This window comes from Alnus glutinosa, chromosome 9 (genome assembly GCF_958979055.1).
Source record: "Alnus glutinosa chromosome 9, dhAlnGlut1.1, whole genome shotgun sequence".
Taxonomy (NCBI): domain Eukaryota; kingdom Viridiplantae; phylum Streptophyta; class Magnoliopsida; order Fagales; family Betulaceae; genus Alnus; species Alnus glutinosa.
In genome coordinates this window covers 28,488,309-28,506,193 of record NC_084894.1, presented here as the reverse complement: position 1 = coordinate 28,506,193, position 17,885 = coordinate 28,488,309, and the positions used below count along the sequence as shown (strand labels likewise).

At 38.0% G+C, this 17,885-nt stretch overlaps 1 protein-coding gene across 1 annotated transcript; it reads left to right on the top strand.

Annotated features, from left to right (window-relative positions):
• Window positions 1-846: 846 nt before the first annotated feature.
• LOC133877453 (nardilysin-like) lies at window positions 847-17,551 on the top strand. Its single transcript, XM_062315764.1, has 19 exons — window positions 847-1,327; window positions 1,854-1,929; window positions 4,857-4,903; window positions 6,672-6,784; window positions 7,406-7,479; window positions 7,626-7,721; window positions 7,831-7,950; window positions 9,031-9,264; window positions 9,841-9,989; window positions 10,292-10,448; window positions 10,653-10,802; window positions 11,139-11,518; window positions 12,935-13,084; window positions 13,209-13,391; window positions 13,589-13,792; window positions 13,940-14,046; window positions 14,286-14,439; window positions 15,152-15,273; window positions 16,950-17,551. Exons 1-19 carry the CDS (start codon window positions 974-976, stop codon window positions 17,191-17,193), a joined length of 3,114 nt encoding a protein of 1,037 aa, XP_062171748.1. The 5' UTR covers window positions 847-973; the 3' UTR covers window positions 17,194-17,551.
• The last annotated feature ends 334 nt before the right edge of the window (window positions 17,552-17,885 follow it).

Sequence of the window (17,885 nt, the reverse complement as noted above, 5' to 3'; positions counted from 1 at the left end):
GATGAACATCGGCAGGAGTCCTCTTGAAATCTCCGCATGCGAGCAGGGATCTGCTCTCATTGCCTGCCGAAGAGCGTTTCTGATTACCAGTCACCGTTCTGGATTTTAGTAAGGACGATCACGTCGTTCCCACAGACGGCGCCAAATGTTGATGCTTTTTTTTTGGTCCGGTGACGTGGCATCATCAGAGACGTCCTCTTCGCCCGCGCCTTGGCCTGCAAAACAAGAAAGACTTGCCGGGGGTCGGCCGGCGAAGCCTCCTCCGACGATCAAGTCAGCCAAGGTTTGTGTGGAGAGGAGAGAAAGAGAGAGAGAGAAAAAGAGTGCTCACCAGAATAGATCCTCCTCTTAATAATATTTTGATACTCCCTTTTATACTCATACATGTAAAATGTCCGTTTTACCCTTGTATAGCTCAAGGCTCCACGTGGACATTTTCTAAGGTGGGGAGGAAAATCCCTTAACACTGTGTTTCCGGTGGGTCAAGGTGCTGGGTTTTTGGTGGTCGGGGTCAGAGTTGTGGTGGCCGACTTGCTGAGTTTCCGGCGGGTGAGTTTAACAAAAGATAGAAGGGTATTTTTGTCCATGTATTAAAATTTGTTTTAACTTGATTTAATTATTAAGCTGATGTGGAGCCTTTCATGAGGCTCCATGTCAATTTGTAAGTTTCTCTTTGTAAAAATTTAAGTACACCTAGCATTTCTCAATTGCTAAAGGTGACCGCGCGGATATAAGCCAATTTGATCGGGGATATGATGGTCCTACAATTTTCCGCACCAGGCGCACCATCGCTATGGACAAGCTTACGACCTCTAAAAGCCGCATCGAATCTTATTTGACTCCATCAAAACCCTCGCGCACACTACCTTTTGGTATAAATAGTTTAGTCGGAGTGCTAGGAAGGAGAGCGATACGTTGCAGACTCTGGACGTTTCGCTCTCTCCCCATTCTTCTTCTATCAAACAAACAAACCATGGGTTCTGCTCGCTGCACTTTGTCTTCGGACGATGTGGTGATTAAGTCTCCGAATGATAGGCGTCTGTACAGGCTAATCGAGCTCGAGAATGGGCTCCGAGCCTTGCTGGTTCACGACCCCGAGATTTACCCAGATGGGCCTCCTAAGACCCTTGAGAATGGCGAACAAGTAGAAGAGGAATGCGATGAGGATGGTGAAGATAGCGAAGGAGAGGAGGGCGAGGAAGAGGACGAGGACAGTGAAGAAGAAGGAGAAGAAGAGGAGGAGGAAGAAGAAGAGAAAGGTGAAGGGGAGGACCATGAAGTTCTTCGCAAAGGAAAGAAAGGTGCTTCTTCTTCTCAGACTAAGAAGGTTAGTCTTTGTTTTTCCACATTCGAATCTGCAATACCCAGCTGACATTGGGGATCCTTGTGCATAACCCAGTTACAGAAAGTTGCTAAATTCACCGTATGGTTGCTAAGAAAGGATAGGAAAAGGTAGAAAACGACGGAACTTAAAGTCTGCTCTACTCACTTGTACATTGCTACTCTAATTGAAAATCAAATTTCGGCTTGGTTGTCCCATAAAATGTTGTAAACGTTCTGAAACTCTGATTGTCAATCACAAATTTGAGATTGGTGGGACTGCTGTTTGCTTCCAAGTTTATTACTATTTTTATTTGGTTTATTGTGAATCAAATAACTTGTACGTTTCTGCCTATTTTTTATTTGAAGATACTGTTTGATTAAGCTTGTGTGAACATGATGTTAATTGGCATTCCTCGACCATCGTGTCTACTTGGGCTTCTCATTTTCCGTCCTGATTCTCTAATTAGTCCTCTTCAATTACCAGCCTTGAATTTGATTTGTTTATTGGAATTGTATGTTTATTGTTGCAGGCAGCGGCAGCAATGTGTGTAGGAATGGGCAGCTTCTCTGATCCTTTTGAGGCACAGGGGCTTGCGCATTTTCTAGGTTTGATTATTTATCATTTATCAACATACAAACTTGTCCTTCTTTCACGTTTCCTTTTCTTTTGGCACCGAAAAAAACAACGATAATCAATTAGCTACAAAATCTCTGTGAATGATATGGTTTTTGACTGCATCTTTGATATTGAAAGTTGACATCCTCAATAGGGTTTTTATTTCATTTTATAAGTAATTGAGATATTATAAAAAGCGTAAAGCGCCCCGGTATACATCAGTAAACACTTAATTAAAAGGAGAAAAGAGAACAAAGAATTCATGATAGCTAATAAAGAGAAACAAAAGCTGCTGTTCATAGATACAAAGTATAAAAAATTAACGATTTCAGCTCCTCCAAAGTCCTCTGAACCTCAAAACTTATGTCATTCATTTCCCTCCATAGACACCACAAAAGGCATGAAAGCACAATCTTCCACACAATAGCACTTTGAGCACTCCCGACAGTCCATCAATAAGCATATAAATCGACTACTCGTCTAGGCATAACCCAAGCAAACCCAAATCGACTAAATAATACATCCCATAAGGCACCGACAACCTCACAATGAAGAAGATGGCTCACAGACTCCTCGTTCCGTTTCCACATACAACACCTATCAGCTACTATGACATGCTGTTTCCTAAGATTATCCATGGTAAGGACCTTTTATAGGGCCTTCAACCAAGCAAAAAAGACCACCCTCAAAGAAAATTTCATTTGCCAAACACTCTTCCAATGGAAGCGTAAGCCCTCATTGCACGCCAAGACACTATAGAAGTATCTAACAGCGAACAAACCTCTTTTGGAGGGGATCCACCAAAGCTTATATTCACCTTCCCGACTCACTCTAGCTGAATATAACACCATGAATAGCGAGGTGAAGACATCCACCTTTCAATCATGAGCCGGTCTAACAAAACTTACATTCCACTAAGTGGCTTCACTCAACAATTCCAAGTGAGACGCAACAAAATCATCCTTCACACTCGCAATGCGAAATAAATATGGAAATGCGACCTTAAGAGTCATATCCCCACATCACGAATCATGCTAGAAACGAACCTTGGATCCATCTTCAACCTCAAATCTGGTATGGCTAGAGAAATTCCCCCAACCTCTCCTAATATTCTTCCATAGACCCACCTCATGCGTCCCAAGAGACTTAACATAATACCACCTACCCTACGAACTACCAAATTTAGAGTTGACCATCACTCTCCACCGAGCCTCTCTCTCATGCGCATAGCGCCATGACCATTTCCTTAAGAGAGTTCGATTGGACATTAGCAAGTCCTGAATCCCCAACCCTCCTTCAGAGGTCGAAGAACAAACATTGGACCAACTTACCAAGTGATATTTGAACTCATCACCTAGCACACCCCAAAAGGAAATCACGTTGAAACTTCTCAATACGGTTTGCAACACCTGCAAGAAGAGGAAAGAGGGAAATGAAGTCCATAGGTAAGTTGGAAAGTGTATTCTTTTTAAGGGTAACTCTATTACCCTTAGACAAATACATTATTTTTCAACTAGCCAAGCACCGCTCTATCTTTTCAATAACTTCATTCCAAATAGCCTTGGCCTTGTAGGAGTCCCTGACGGAAGACCAAGATACTTCAAAGGCAAGGGCAAAACCCCACAACCCACAATATCTACCAACCCATCCACATCAACATCACCCATAGGAACCAATACTAACTTAGCTAAATTTACTTTCAAGCTCGAGACAACTTCAAAACATAAAAACAAGCACCACAAATGTCGAAGGCGATCTGGGTCAGCCCTGCTAAAAATCAACATATCATCTGCAAATAGAAGATGGGAGATATCAATCCCCGGCCCCATATAGAAGCCAGATAACAATCCCCCACTCACTACTGCATATATCATCCTATCTAATGCCTCCATCACAATGACAAACATCAGAGGGGACAAATGGTCTCCTTGTTTCAAATCACGGGAGCTACTAAAATAACCGTTAGGAGTGCCATTCACCAAAACTGAGAACCGCACCGGTGAAATATAGTGAGCTATCCAAGAGCACTAATTCCCCCCAAAACCACATCTCCCAATCATCTACATTAGAAAATCCCAATTAACATGATCATAGGCTTTTTGCGATAGGTAAATATAATGTTTCAGTTTTACCATATATTTTTTTTCTGAAGAAGTTAGATTCTTTTTGTTTGAATGGAATGGAGGCTAAGTGGGGCTTGAATCCAATACTTCACAGATTTGTAGAATGCTTAATTTGGTCATTTTACACTTCAATTCTATTTCTAACTCTTAATTTGCTTGTATTTCGAGTTTAAGGTTTTGGGGGTGTTTTCATGGATTTTGGGTGGGGGTTTCTTCTGGGATGTATTTTGTAGTTTGGGCTTTTTGGAAGTTTCTTATGGATTTTGGGTTTTTGGGGGCTTTGGGTTTTGTGCGTGCGTAGGTTCTTGTGGGTTTTTTCTGTGGGTTAGCTGGGTGTTCCTGTGTACTTAGGAGCGCTTTTCGCTTTTTTAATAAAGTTTTCTTACTTATCAAAAAAAAAATATATATTGAGCAATCAACCCTCTTTCTAGCCTTGGTAGTTAGCTGCCTGTTTTGCTTCCCCAAGAGAAAAGGTTCAAGCGTATGTGGAGAGAGGAGGAGGGAACTCTTAATATTGAGGATTGCTTTAGATAGTGAGTGACTAGCAGCTTATGAATCTTGGATACTTATTTAGTTATGAGGTAAAGTGTAAGAGTAGCTATGTAGCATTGGGTCATATTTTGGATATTTACATTAAAATGGAAGAACTGCGTCCTGCAAACATTTTTGCAATGCCATTGTGCTATTCAACTGGAAATAGTACTTTCACCAATTTTCTTTCTTTTGCTTCAATTTTCTATCAGCAATTCCAAAGTTGATACACGGACATTACTTACAAATTCTATGTTTTGCAGAGCACATGCTTTTCATGGGGAGTACTGAATTTCCAGATGAAAATGAGGTCTGTTTGTGAAATTTATATCATTAGAACACTTATTTTGAAAGAAAAAGAAATCATGGGGTGAAATTTCTTTCAATACTCACTTGAGAAGTCACCATTTTATGCTTTTGAATGTACGTGGAACAAATTTTGGGTGTCACAGGGAATGGTAATTTTGGGGAATAGCATTTTTTGGACAATTTTGCCCCTTGTAAAACAAGGGACCGGATCCTCTCCATTTCACTCGTGAAATGGAGAGGATCCGTTTCCTAATTTTGGATGATTTGAGATTTTCATTTTCTGGATGGCAACCTACACATTCTAGGCATGGAGGCCCCTGGACCAGCATAAAATGCTTTATTTGAATTTTTGTTTGAGAGTTTTCACCTTGATCCCAGTGCATTAGTTGTTTCTAGGTCATTTTTACATTAGATTCTTTTACTTGGTCAATATTCTTATGCATGTTTTAGCTATTGTTGATTATTTTCAATTTAAAATAGAGATCGCTTGGAAAGAAAAAATAAAATAAAAGCAGAGATTGGTTGTGTGTGATATAGTAATGGTAGTTTGGTCTCCTATTTCTAGTGGTGGGCTGGGCATCAGAAATTTGAGGATTTTCAATATGGCTCTGATAGGGAAGTGGCTGTGGCGCTATGCCCATGAGAGAAAGGCTTGTTGAAAATTTGTTGTGGATGCAAAGTTCAGATCTACTTGGGATGGTTGGTGTTCTTTAGACCCCCCTGGGTCTCATGGAGTGGGGTTATGGAAGAATATTAGGAAGGGGTGGAGGTTGTTTTGCAGCTATACTAGACTTATTCTGGGAAATGGATCTAGGATCCGTTTTTGGGATGATGTGTGGTGAGGTGCCTCTTAAGGAAGCTTTCCTAGTTTTGTACGACATTGTGTGTGACAAGGATACACATGTTGCAGACCATTTGGTTGTGGTGAGCGGGTCCTATCGTGGGATGTTAGCTTCTTTCGAGCGGCCCATGACTGGGAGGTGGATGTTTTGGCTTCTTTTTTCTCTTTGCTGTACTCAACCAGAGTGAATTGTGATGGGGAAGATCCGCTCTGGTGGTCTCCTTCTCACAAAGGGAAATTTGATGCTAGATCTTTCTATAAGGCTCTTGTTTGCAAAGAGGCTATTCATTTTCCCTGAAAAAGTATTTGGCGGACCAAGGTTCCCTTGAAAGTGGCTTTCTTTGCTTGGACGACAGCGCAAGGGAAGATCCTCACCTTGGACAATCTCAGAAAGAAGCGTGTCATTGTGATTGATAGATGTTGCATGTGCAAAATGAATGGGGAGTCGGTGGATCACCTTCTTCTCCATTACGAGGTTGCACGCGTTCTATGGAATGCCATCTTTAGTCGCTTCAGTTTGTCTTGGGTTATGCCTCTTCGGGTGGTAGATTTATTCGCTTGCTGGTGGACGGGTGGTCGTTCTCAAAGTGCAGCTGTGTGGAAGATGGTCCCTTGTTGCCTTTTGTGGTGCTTGTGGAGGGAACGCAATGATAGGCAGTTTGAGGACAAAGAAAGATCTATTGAGGAACTCATTTCCTTTTTCTTTCATTCTTTGTACTCTTGGGCTGCGGCGTTCCTCACACCTTTATCGTTTAGTTTTAATGATTTCCTTGTATTGTTTTCTTTTTCTTCTTAGATGCCTTTCTTGTATACTTCCTGTGTACTTGATTGCGCTTTGTGCTTTTTAATGATATTTCTCTTCCTTATCAAAAAAAAAAAGTAATGGTAGTTTGGCCAACCAGTTTGACTCTTTCTTTTTTGCTAGTAGTATGATAGTTACTTGTCCAAGCATGGAGGCTCTTCAAATGCATACACAGAAAGTGAGCATACCTGCTACCATTTTGAAGTGAAACGAGAGTTTCTCAAGGGTGCCTTGAAACGGTAGATGCTGATTTTGTATTCATAAGTGTAGTCATTTTCTTTTTTTTTGGTTGATCAGTCAAGGTTGTGGTTTCCTTCATTCTTTTGACTTTGGTAGTAGATCTTGTTCATCTTGATGATTGCAACCAGTGTCTAAAACTTTGAAAATATCAATTTGCATATGCTGCAAGTACAGTTAATATTAACTGGAGGAAATGCAGTTCTTTTTGAAAGAAAAATCTATTTGTTTAAGATGTTTATATTTGTAACAGATGAACAGTGTAATAGACCGTTGGAACTGGATGCTTATAAGATCAATGAATGCAACGGTGTGATAATGTCTAACATCGCCGTCATCTCCCTGATTTTTAAACTGTATAAACGTTCACCAAAAAATTCTCACTGATGTGTAATGTAATATATATGCTATGTTGTTTCTCCCGTATTTTGTTGCTATTGCAATATGGATTGCTAATGACACAGTGTCTTGTCCTATGTTGCCTGAAATTCTAGTGGTATTGGCCAAGTTATTTATATAATTGTTTGTTAATATATTTTCCAATATACTGCATTTCAAAATCAGTGAGTGTATTAATAATTATGTTTTTTTGTTTTTTGTTTTTTTTGTTTTCGTTTTATCAGATTTTCTCAGTTTTTTGTTTCACCTCTAGTGAAAATTGAAGCCATGGAGAGAGAAGTACTTGCTGTAGATTCAGGTGTGTCCCACTCTTATCTGAGTAAATCCATTTCATTTTTTCCTTTTCTAAAGGAGATTGATTTTTGCTTACTTACAACTGTGCTGTTAACATATATTTCTTATTGCTGATGCTGTGTACCATAATATAATATAAAATGGAAATAGAATTCAACCAGGTTCAGCAAAATGACGGATGCCGCCTTCAACAACTTCAATGTCATACAGCTGCATCTGGTCACCCTTTTAACAGATTCTTTTGGGGTAAACTTGAATCTGTTATGTTTTCCTCTTTGCATCTAAAATTTTGTCAGTTTCTGTGATATAACACCCTTTTCTTTTTGTAAGTAATTTGTTCTGTGCTTGGTTGCAGGCAATAAGAAGAGCTTGGTTGATGCTATGGAAAAAGGGATCAATTTGCGGGAACAAATATTGAAATTGTACAGAGATTACTACTATGGTGGATTAATGAAGCTGGTTGTCATTGGTGGAGGTAGAGTTTTCTTTTCTGATTCTCCAGATACTGTATGTTGTATATTGCACCATTTAGGGTGTGCTTGGACTGAAATAGGTATAAGGAATAAGAGTTCAGCTGAATTAAACTCTAGTGGAGGTAAGGATTTTCTGCTTTGTAAATGATATTGGGTTCCATGGAAGTGGCATATGTAGGTAGTCTGGCAGTGGAGAGGTGGTGATAGCAGTGTTTTGGTGATAATGTTATGGTGGAGACATTGATGGTAATGATGGCAGTGGTCAATCGACTTTTTGGCGGTGCCGGTGGTTGTGTGATGCCAATGTTGGTGGGTCCTGGATGTTGCATTGCCTAGTTGTAACTTGTTTGTATTGGGAGGGATAAATGTCTTTCGTGGAGATAGTGTTGATCATGGGGTGAACACTGAACAGTGGGAGTCATGAGTCCAGTGGACGTGTTATTAAGACATCTGGTTAGTAAAGCAATTTCCCCTCCAATTAGCCTGTGTAATTGTTTGGGCCCACTTTCACATTTTCTTATCAGTATTCGGACCCAATGTTGACTCCAAACGGCAAGCACATTCATTTTGAAACGTTCTCTTTAGGCATAAATTTATATTTTATCTGCAGTTCTAATGCTTGAAACTAGGGTTGGCAATTCGGGTTGTTGGGTTCAGGTCAAACCGCTTGACCCGCCAACCCGAATCCAACACGATTACTAATCGGGTTGAAACCTTCAACCTGAACACGACTAACCCGCCGGGCTACCCGACCCGATCTTTTTAAAGTTTTTTTTTTTTTTTTTTTTTTTTTTTTTTTTTTTTTAATTTAAAAAAAACCTTATTATAAATTACCAACCCTACTTGAAACCATGGACCTCTTAGAAAAAGGGGAATAAAGGCTCGTCTTGGTGTTTTGTTTGCTGTCATAAATTTATCAATTCCTTGTTTAGTGTGTATGTGGGATACTAGTGCAAATAGTTGATTTTATTGATACATGTTGAAGACACAAGTGAAATTCATAGAGGGAATTGATTAGAAATGTTTTTGAGTGTAAATCTTCACTTTGCTAATGTTAATAGTTTTACACTGTAATGCTGCAGAGTCTCTGGATGTTCTTGAGAGTTGGGTTGAGGAATTGTTTGGTAATGTGAAAAAAGGTCCTCAAGTGAATCTGGAGTTTAAGGCGGAAGGTTCTATCTGGAAAGCTGGTAAACTTTATAGGTTAGAAGCTGTCAAAGATGTTCATATACTCGACTTAACATGGACACTGCCATGTCTTCATCGAGACTATTTGAAGAAACCAGAAGACTATTTAGCACATCTCCTCGGACATGGTAAGATATACATTGTGGCTTATCTTAGATGGTCGCATTTAAACAAAGTGATTTTACATACATGAATACACATAACATGTGTACATGCATAAAAAATATATGAATTGAGTGAAAGATGGGAATGCTTATTGTTCTTGATGCTTTGTTTGATTATTGTTAGAAATCTGCAGTGCTTCTTTTTCATTCATTTGATTATACCTTTGCCTTCTTCTTAGGTGAAAGAAGTTTGCCTAATTTGTGGTTTCTTTTAGATATATGAAGCTTCTGAATACATGTCATGGAAAACAATTGCAAGCGTGGTGAATTACTGGTTACCATCTGTAAAAGAAAATTTGATTTATTTATAAAATGTTAAGGAAATATTTTAATAGAACTTTGTTGCGGTTAACCACCATTCACACGTCACATAAAGCTAGACAACAAAAATAAGAATAACCCGAAAAGAAAAGATTTTCTTACCATACTCACTTGCACAGTACCATGAATTGATGAAATCTTTAAAAAAGAACAACTATTGCCAGCCACATGTTTTTTAGCTTCAGTTTTAATTCTGAGCACATATTGTGACCTTTTTAGAGGGCAGAGGAAGCTTGCATTCCTTTCTAAAGGCTAGAGGTTGGGCAACATCTCTATCTGCTGGTGTTGGGGATGAAGGAATGCACCGATCATCTGTAGCCTACGTCTTTGCCATGTCCATACACCTCACTGACTCTGGCTTGGAAAAGGTACTGCTTTTATCTTCTTAAGATTGCTTTTTGTAGAAGAATAACATTTATCATTTATGACCCCTTATGTGAGTTCTTTTATCTGGTGAGACGGTCCTCTTGATCATGGAAATCAACTTCAGATTTGGCTTTGCTTTCCTAGAGGCATTTTTTAGAAATGTGATGAATCATAAACTTATTAAAATGTGGTGCACTTGCGAGCTTGTTGAAAGCATCATTCAGTGCTAAGGATATCATTGGAACCGAAATTTGACTTATTGTTTTTACTTTTACTTTGCTATATGGTTGTGCTTATTGTGCAGATATTCGAGATCATTGGCTTTGTATATCAGTACCTTATGTTGTTACGTCAAATTGCCCCGCAAGAATGGATATTTAAGGAACTCCAGGATATTGGGAACATGGAATTTAGATTTGCAGAGGAGCAACCTCAGGATGATTACGCTGCTGAGCTTTCAGGTGTTTCTTTTGTTAGTTTTACTTGCATCTGGCTCTTTATTGCGTGTTGATCTTTAAATAAGATGTGGCTAGTTTCTCAAATAATTGTCACTGCTCTATGTTGGTGTACTTGTTTTCTTCAGAAGTGATGGTTTATTTCATTTTCCATTGGCCTGTGGAGGTTTCCTTTTCTCAATGTTGCTTTTTTTTTTTTTTTAAATGCAGAGAATTTGCTTTTTTATCCAGCAGAGCATGTTATTTATGGGGATTATGTGTACAAGATATGGGATGAGGAAATGATAAAATATGTTCTTGGTTTCTTCACACCAGAAAACATGAGGATCGATGTAATATCAAAGTCCTTTAATTCACAAGGTAAATCTTTTAGATCCACTTATCATTCTTAGTATATTTTACTGTATTGTGAACTTCAGTTTTCCTTTTATGAGATAAGGGTGATAAGAGTCTCATTTAAGTGTTTTTTGTTCTTCTTTATGTTTTTATTTTTTTGGGTGAATGAAAATATTTCACACTTCTCTATGTCTTTCTTTCACTGTTTTATATCTTAGTTTTGCAACTCCACAGTTACTGTCGAACTTCTGGTTTTGTTATAGTGAATTATACATTTTATCCTAATAGCTGATGCTGGAAGTTATAGTTTTATAAAAATGATTGAGCTCCATAACATTTTATTCTCTAACTGTGTTCCAGATTCCCAATGTGAGCCTTGGTTTTGTTCACGCTACACCGAGGAAGATATTTCTCAATCTTTAATGGATTTGTGGAGGGATCCTCCAGAAATTGATTATTTATTGCACCTGCCTGCGAAGAATGAGTTCATTCCACGTGATTTTTCAATTCGTGCTAATAGTGCATCTAATGGTCCTGCAAATGCATCTTCTCCAAGGTGCATACTGGATGAACCGCTAATGAAGTTCTGGTACAAGTTTGATAATATTTTCAAACTTCCTCGTGCAAATACATACTTCCGCATAAATTTGAAGGGGGGATACGATAATGTGAAGAGTTGTCTCTTGACAGAATTATTTATTCACCTTCTTAAAGATGAGCTGAATGAGATCATATATCAGGTCAGTTATCTTTTAAAAGTAATGACAATGTGTACCTATCAATGACTGATTTGTTTCACGGACAAACTTCTGCAATTTATTAAGCTTTAATCTGTCTGTTCTGCAACTTCTCTATTGTAGAGCTGATTACTCTAGTGGCTCACTGCATGGACTGGAAAGCAGTGGACGCTTATCCAAAGATGATGTATCTGTTTGGTAAAGTTTTTGAAAAGTGTTTTGGGTTTTGAAAAGAGTTTTTGATAATTTGAACATTGGAAAGTGTTTTGATGGGGGCCACATTTGAAAAAGTATTATTTGTGGGGTCCACAAAAGAAAATTTGTTTGGTAAACTAAGAAGTGTTTATGAACAGCAAAAAACTGTGAAGTGTTTTTAAAAAGTAAAAGAAACTAATAATGTCAAAAAAAAAATAAAAAAAAATTAGACCTACTGGAGCTAGCCTCCAAGGGTGGCCGCTAGACCCGTGCTCATGGCCCGACTGGCCTACCAGCAGTAGTGGGACTTCTCTCGTTTCTTGGTCAAAGACTTGGTTGTTCACTAGGGCTTTGGTCGTTGACTCTTTTGTCATCAGGTCACCAACTTCCCTAACCTTCCAACATTGGGCAGGCATCATGAGTGGCCGCCGTGCTAGCCTTTACTTATTTTATTTGTTTTATATATAACAAAACAACCTCCACACCTGAAAAATGAGCATGCGCTTTCAAAATAAGGTGTGGGGAGTTAATTAAAAAGTGTGTGGTGGTTTATTTTTTGAGTAGTTTGTGAAAAGTGTTTTGTCGAGAGGCCGCCACTCCAACCTCCACCTTTTTCAAAAAAATAATATGTAACATGGAGTCTCCTCACCTGAAAAAATGAGCATGTGTTTTCAAAACATGGTGTGGAGAAGTTATTTAAAAAGGGTTTTGTGTTTTATTTTTTGGGAAGTGTTTGGTGGTTTGTTTTAGAAAGTTAGTGGAGGAGTCACATCTGAAAACCCGTTTGGATGACTGTTGGTGTTTTAGTGTTTGAAAATTGAGATTTGTGTTCAAGAGTGTGTTATGTTTTCTCTAAAGTATTTGTTGTTGTGGTTTTTTTATTTCTTGTTTTTTTTAGAGGTTCAAAGAAACTTATTTCTGAACAAATTTTGATCACTTTATGTTTCTTTTATCAATTATTATGTCTTAAATTTTGTTTACCATCCAATAGTAGCACCGCATTATTTTTCTGTTTTGGTTCTAAGCACTATTATATAGTACCTTATTCAGAGGTCATTTCTATGGATGGTCCTCTTTGATTTACTCAAATACCTTTTTTTTGTCATCGATGAACGCCATTCTGTTCTTGTTTGGTTAATAACCTCATTTCTCATAGAACAATTGTCTTCAAATATATGGCGTTTAGGTTTGAATATGACTGGAACCTTCATTCCATTTCTGCAGGCCAGTATTGCCAAGTTAGAAACTTCCGTATCTTTTTTCAGTGATAAGCTGGAACTGAAGGTCTATGGATTCAATGATAAGCTTCCAGTTCTCTTATCTAAAGTTTTGGCAGTAGCCAAATCTCTTTTGCCAACCAATGATCGTTTTAAGGTACATATAAGTGTAGCTTTGTGTTTCTTTTCTGCTGTGTATCTGATTTTAGTTTGATTTTATGTTTGGTTTGGATTTTTGCTGGTTTGTCTCATCTGTGAACAACTGAAGTTGTCTTTAACAGGTCATCCAAGAAGATATGAAAAGAACTTTAAGAAACACCAACATGAAGCCTCTAAGTCATTCATCATACTTAAGATTGCAAGTGCTGTGCAAGAGTTTCTATGATGTCGATGAGAAGCTGTGCTTTCTTAATGACTTGTCTCTTGCTGATTTGAAGGCGTTTATCCCTGAGCTGCGTTCCCAGGTGCACAAAATATATTTCTGTTTATATGATGGGTTCTTGATTCTCAATATTGCCCTTCCACTAGTAGAATAAGCTTTGACGATAATTGCAATAAGTTTATCTAGTTGATTAATGCAGTGATTTTCATCTTACTCTAGTTTTGCTCTAATAATGACACATATTCTGGCATTATTCATTTTCATCTGCATTTTCTACAGCTATACATTGAGGGCCTTTGCCATGGCAATCTATTAGAAGAAGAAGCAATTGGCATATCAAAAATATTTAAAACTAACTTCTCTGTGCCACCACTTCCAGTTGAAATGAGGTATCAAGAACATGTTATTTATCTTCCTTCTGGTGCCAACCTCATTAGAGATGTCAGTGTGAAGAATAAGTTGGAAAGAAACTCTGTATTTGAGGTAACTGAAACTGGATATTGTCGTATTACATCTACGCCTCCAAGTCCTCTATCTTTTAGTGATCTCCTCTGACTTGTTCCTTCTCTTCTCTTTTCCTTTCTTTTCTTTTTTGGGCTTCTCTCCTTTTGGTTCCATTTTTCCTTGCAGCTTTATTTTCAAGTTGAGCAGGAAATTGGGATAGAATCAACCAAATTGAAAGCTTTGATGGACCTTTTTGAGGAAATTGTGGAAGAACCACTTTTCAATCAGCTGAGGTGATTTTAATAGGCCGAAAGTAGTAGCAAATTTTTTGTTTTGGGTTGTGTGGGAAGGGCAATTGTTTACTGCACCAAAAATTGACCTGAACAACAGGCAGTAGGCAATCTTTTGCCACTTTTTATCTTTCTTTTTTTTTTTTGGGAGACAAATCTGAAATAGATGGAACTGAGTTTCTTCATGTTTGACTATTTTTTATGCTATAGTTTTCTAATTCTTCAACTATACTTGAATATAGGACAAAGGAGCAGCTTGGCTATGTTGTTGAATGTAGCCCACGAGTAACGTACCGTGTTTTTGGGTTTTGTTTCATTGTTCAATCTTCTGAATACAGCCCAATCTATCTGCAAGGGAGAATTGACAACTTCATAAATGGTCTGGAAGAATTGCTGGTAAGCAATTTAAGTTCATTCCTTCGAAATGCTGCTTAGCTTCTTTACCATTGTGTGCTTAAAATGTATGCTCCCAGCATGTCCTGCTGATAAGATATGTATAATATATATAATTAGAGAGGGAGGGGCTGTCTGCAGTTGAATTGATTATAGGGGCCTCTTGTGATAGATCATCTAGACACAGTAACTTCTTCTTCTGATAAGACTAATATATTCTTATTTATCAAAGTCATTCTTGAGTGGTTAAAGTATGATAATGGCCTCAGGAAAATAAGAAATCTTTGCTTGTTTGGACGATCTTTCAGGGACTGACTTTGACTGGAACCTTTTGGAGCTTGCCTTTCAGACTGTAGTTGATATACTCAGAATTTTGTAGCAACCGTGTTTCTTTGATTGACGGGGCTTTCTTTTTCATTTTTTATTTCTCAAAAGTGCCTTAAAATTTTCCTTGCTTTAGTGTTAACTGTCTGAAGAGTTGGATTATTGTAGTACCTTTTCTCTAGATCATTTCCGTAATGCTTCATATTTGTTGTCTAAAAATTTCTGTTTTTAAAAAGCCAATATACTCTAGCTAAAATGGCACCTCCTCCCAAAAGAACATGTTAGAGGGTGCAGTTGTGGGTTCAAGATCCACTGGGTTATGTATAAATTAACTATAAAAGAAACAGAAAAGAAGTAGACTTCTGTATCTAAAAATATATCTGCATTGCAGGATAAGCTTGATGACGAATCCTTTGAGAATTACAGAAGTGGCCTAATGGCAAAACTACTGGAGAAAGATCCATCTCTTACATATGAAAGCAATCGGTTCTGGAATCAAATTGTTGATAAAAGGTACTAATATAAGCTTTGTGGTCTGTCTAATGGTATTAGCAATTATTAGTGTGATTTAACATTTAAATGAGAATGTTTGGAAATTTTCACCTTGTTATGTGCCTACATGAAACTTGTGTAGCTTTCCTTTCAAGTGGTTGGATTATCAAAACCATCCAGTTATAACTTTTTCTTGAATGATTATTATCATTTTCTGGATCGGTTATGTCTGATCAGATTGTGATTCCCATAGGATCTGTTGTTTTATCAACTTAAGAGACTTGTTACTTTACTGATCAATTAAATTGCTGGTTGACGATGCATGTGAATGGATGTGGTTTAGCGTATCGTATCTCTTTTCCAATGGTTTTTAGATCCAAAAATCAGGGTGTTTGGGCTGACAAACTTAGGGGAGAATACACTTAACCGTCATAAACTCACAGGTCATTTGCAGATAGCTCTCAAATTACCATTTGTAACATTTGACCCACTCAAACTACCACCTCCTTTCAATTGGCACTCTCTGTTAGTGTTTGGCATAAAGATGGACCAAAATTTGTGCAGTAACTTGCACGTGCGTATTGTTTACTTCAAATGTCCAAATTACCCTTCAACCAAAGGCAAATAAATAAAATTTAATTTTTTCAAAATAAATGGGCTAACGGGGTGACCAAACCACACTCATGTTTGGGGTCCAGAGTCGTTTTCTAGGTGTGGCCGAATAACTCTTTTAGCCTAGGTGGTTTGGCCACCCCCCCTTAGGGATCTCGGGGGTGGCCAAACCACCCCCAAGGCTATTGAGGTGGGTCAGTCATCTCCAAAGTTGTTTTTTGGGGTGCTCAAACCACCCCAAAGTCCTCATTTGTGAGTGCCCAAACCACCCCTCAGCCTAAGGGGTTGGTCCAACCATCCTCATCTCTCTCTTTTTGTTTTTTTTTTTTTTTAAGGATAAATGTGACATTCAAACTCCTAAAATTGGGGCATTTTGGGTATTTCAAATTAAAATTTGCACATATGGCCCAAATGCGGCATTTTCAATCCATTTTAATGCTAATGGAGGGTGCCAACTACAAGAAAATGGTAGTTGAAGAGGGTCAAGTGTTGCACATGATAGTTTTGGTGGTAAGTGTCAATTCGAGGGGGTAGGTATATTTTTCCCTAATATATCTTCATAGTCAGACTAATCCAAGTTTTAAACTAGACATGCCTTTTCATCTGCTTTTTTCTTTTCTTCTTTTTGGGTGCATTACAATAATTAGATTAGTAGTATTGTTGGATCTAAAAGTAGTGTATTAAAACAATCTAGGCTTCTGCACATTGGTGGTACCAGTTTGATCTAAAACGAGTATTTGGATCTGACTGATAAGATGTATATGCTTATACTTTTTTTGTCAGTGTCATGATAATGAGAGAGTTTGATGACTGATCAGTTGCTTTATTGCTTGTTTCCTTTTTATTTGTTTTATTTTCTTCTCGTTCCCAATGCTTTCTCTGCTCCCAATGCGTTTGATGCTATTGGGATTTGAGGGTGTTGGGAAGCACTATTTAAATGTTGGGAAGTCGGAAATCATATGGAAAATATCCTTGCTCAAAGATAGATGCTGTTAGATGATCATAACTTTCTAATATAGTTTTATCATTTCCCTATTTGTTGCTGCACTATACTTGTTCTAACTATTCATAGCATTGATATTCAGGTATATATTTGATTTGTCAAAGAAGGAAGCAGAGGAGCTCACTGGCATTCACAAGATAGACGTTATCAACTGGTACAAAATGTATTTGCAACAATCATCTCCGAAGTGTCGAAGACTCGCCGTTCGGGTGTGGGGTTGCAACACTGATATGAAAGCAGCTGAAACACCAGACAAGTCTGCGCAGGTCATCGAAGACGTTACAGCCTTCAAGATGTCATCTAAGTTCTATCCAAGCAATTGTTGAAATTGGACATTTGATAACAAAGTAGGGCGACCTGTTGGAACCATTCAAGTGAAAAAAATTGACTACAGGTTACAGCGGAGGTCAGTATCATCATCCCCTCTTCCTGGAAAACAGTAAGAAATGGAAAATCATTAGCAGAAGTATTGGAATTATAGATATATTTCCACAGAATACATTTACTTTGAACCGTGACTCATTATTTTAATTATTGCAATTGATTATTGATTACGCTAGGGTTTGCGAATTCTTACTATAATCTGTGAGACATTCTTTGCCGAGCAGTTTTGTTATCTTTTGAAAACTTGTGAGTTTTTACTCATTTGGAGATGCAACAGAGAAATCAGCTCCCTTTTGGAAACGAGTCTTTTCTTTCTTTCTTCTGTACCCTCCTTTGAACAATTCTTATTCACAACTATCCTATAATGTTGACGTGACAATTTCAATCAAGTTTTGAATTGGTCATTGTTAAAAAAAAAAAAAAGGTTAGTTGGGATTATCACGTCAACATTGTGAAATAATTGTAAGATAAAAATGTTGTTTCTAGCATTATTCTTCAGCAATTTATGCCGAAGCAGGTTTTTCTCTGGAAGGGGAAACTAGGGATGGTAAAAAGTCTCTTCCTGAATGTAGGAGACCAAGAGGAAATTGTCTAGGTTCTTGAACTCGGGATTTTGCAGATAAGTCCAGCTTGG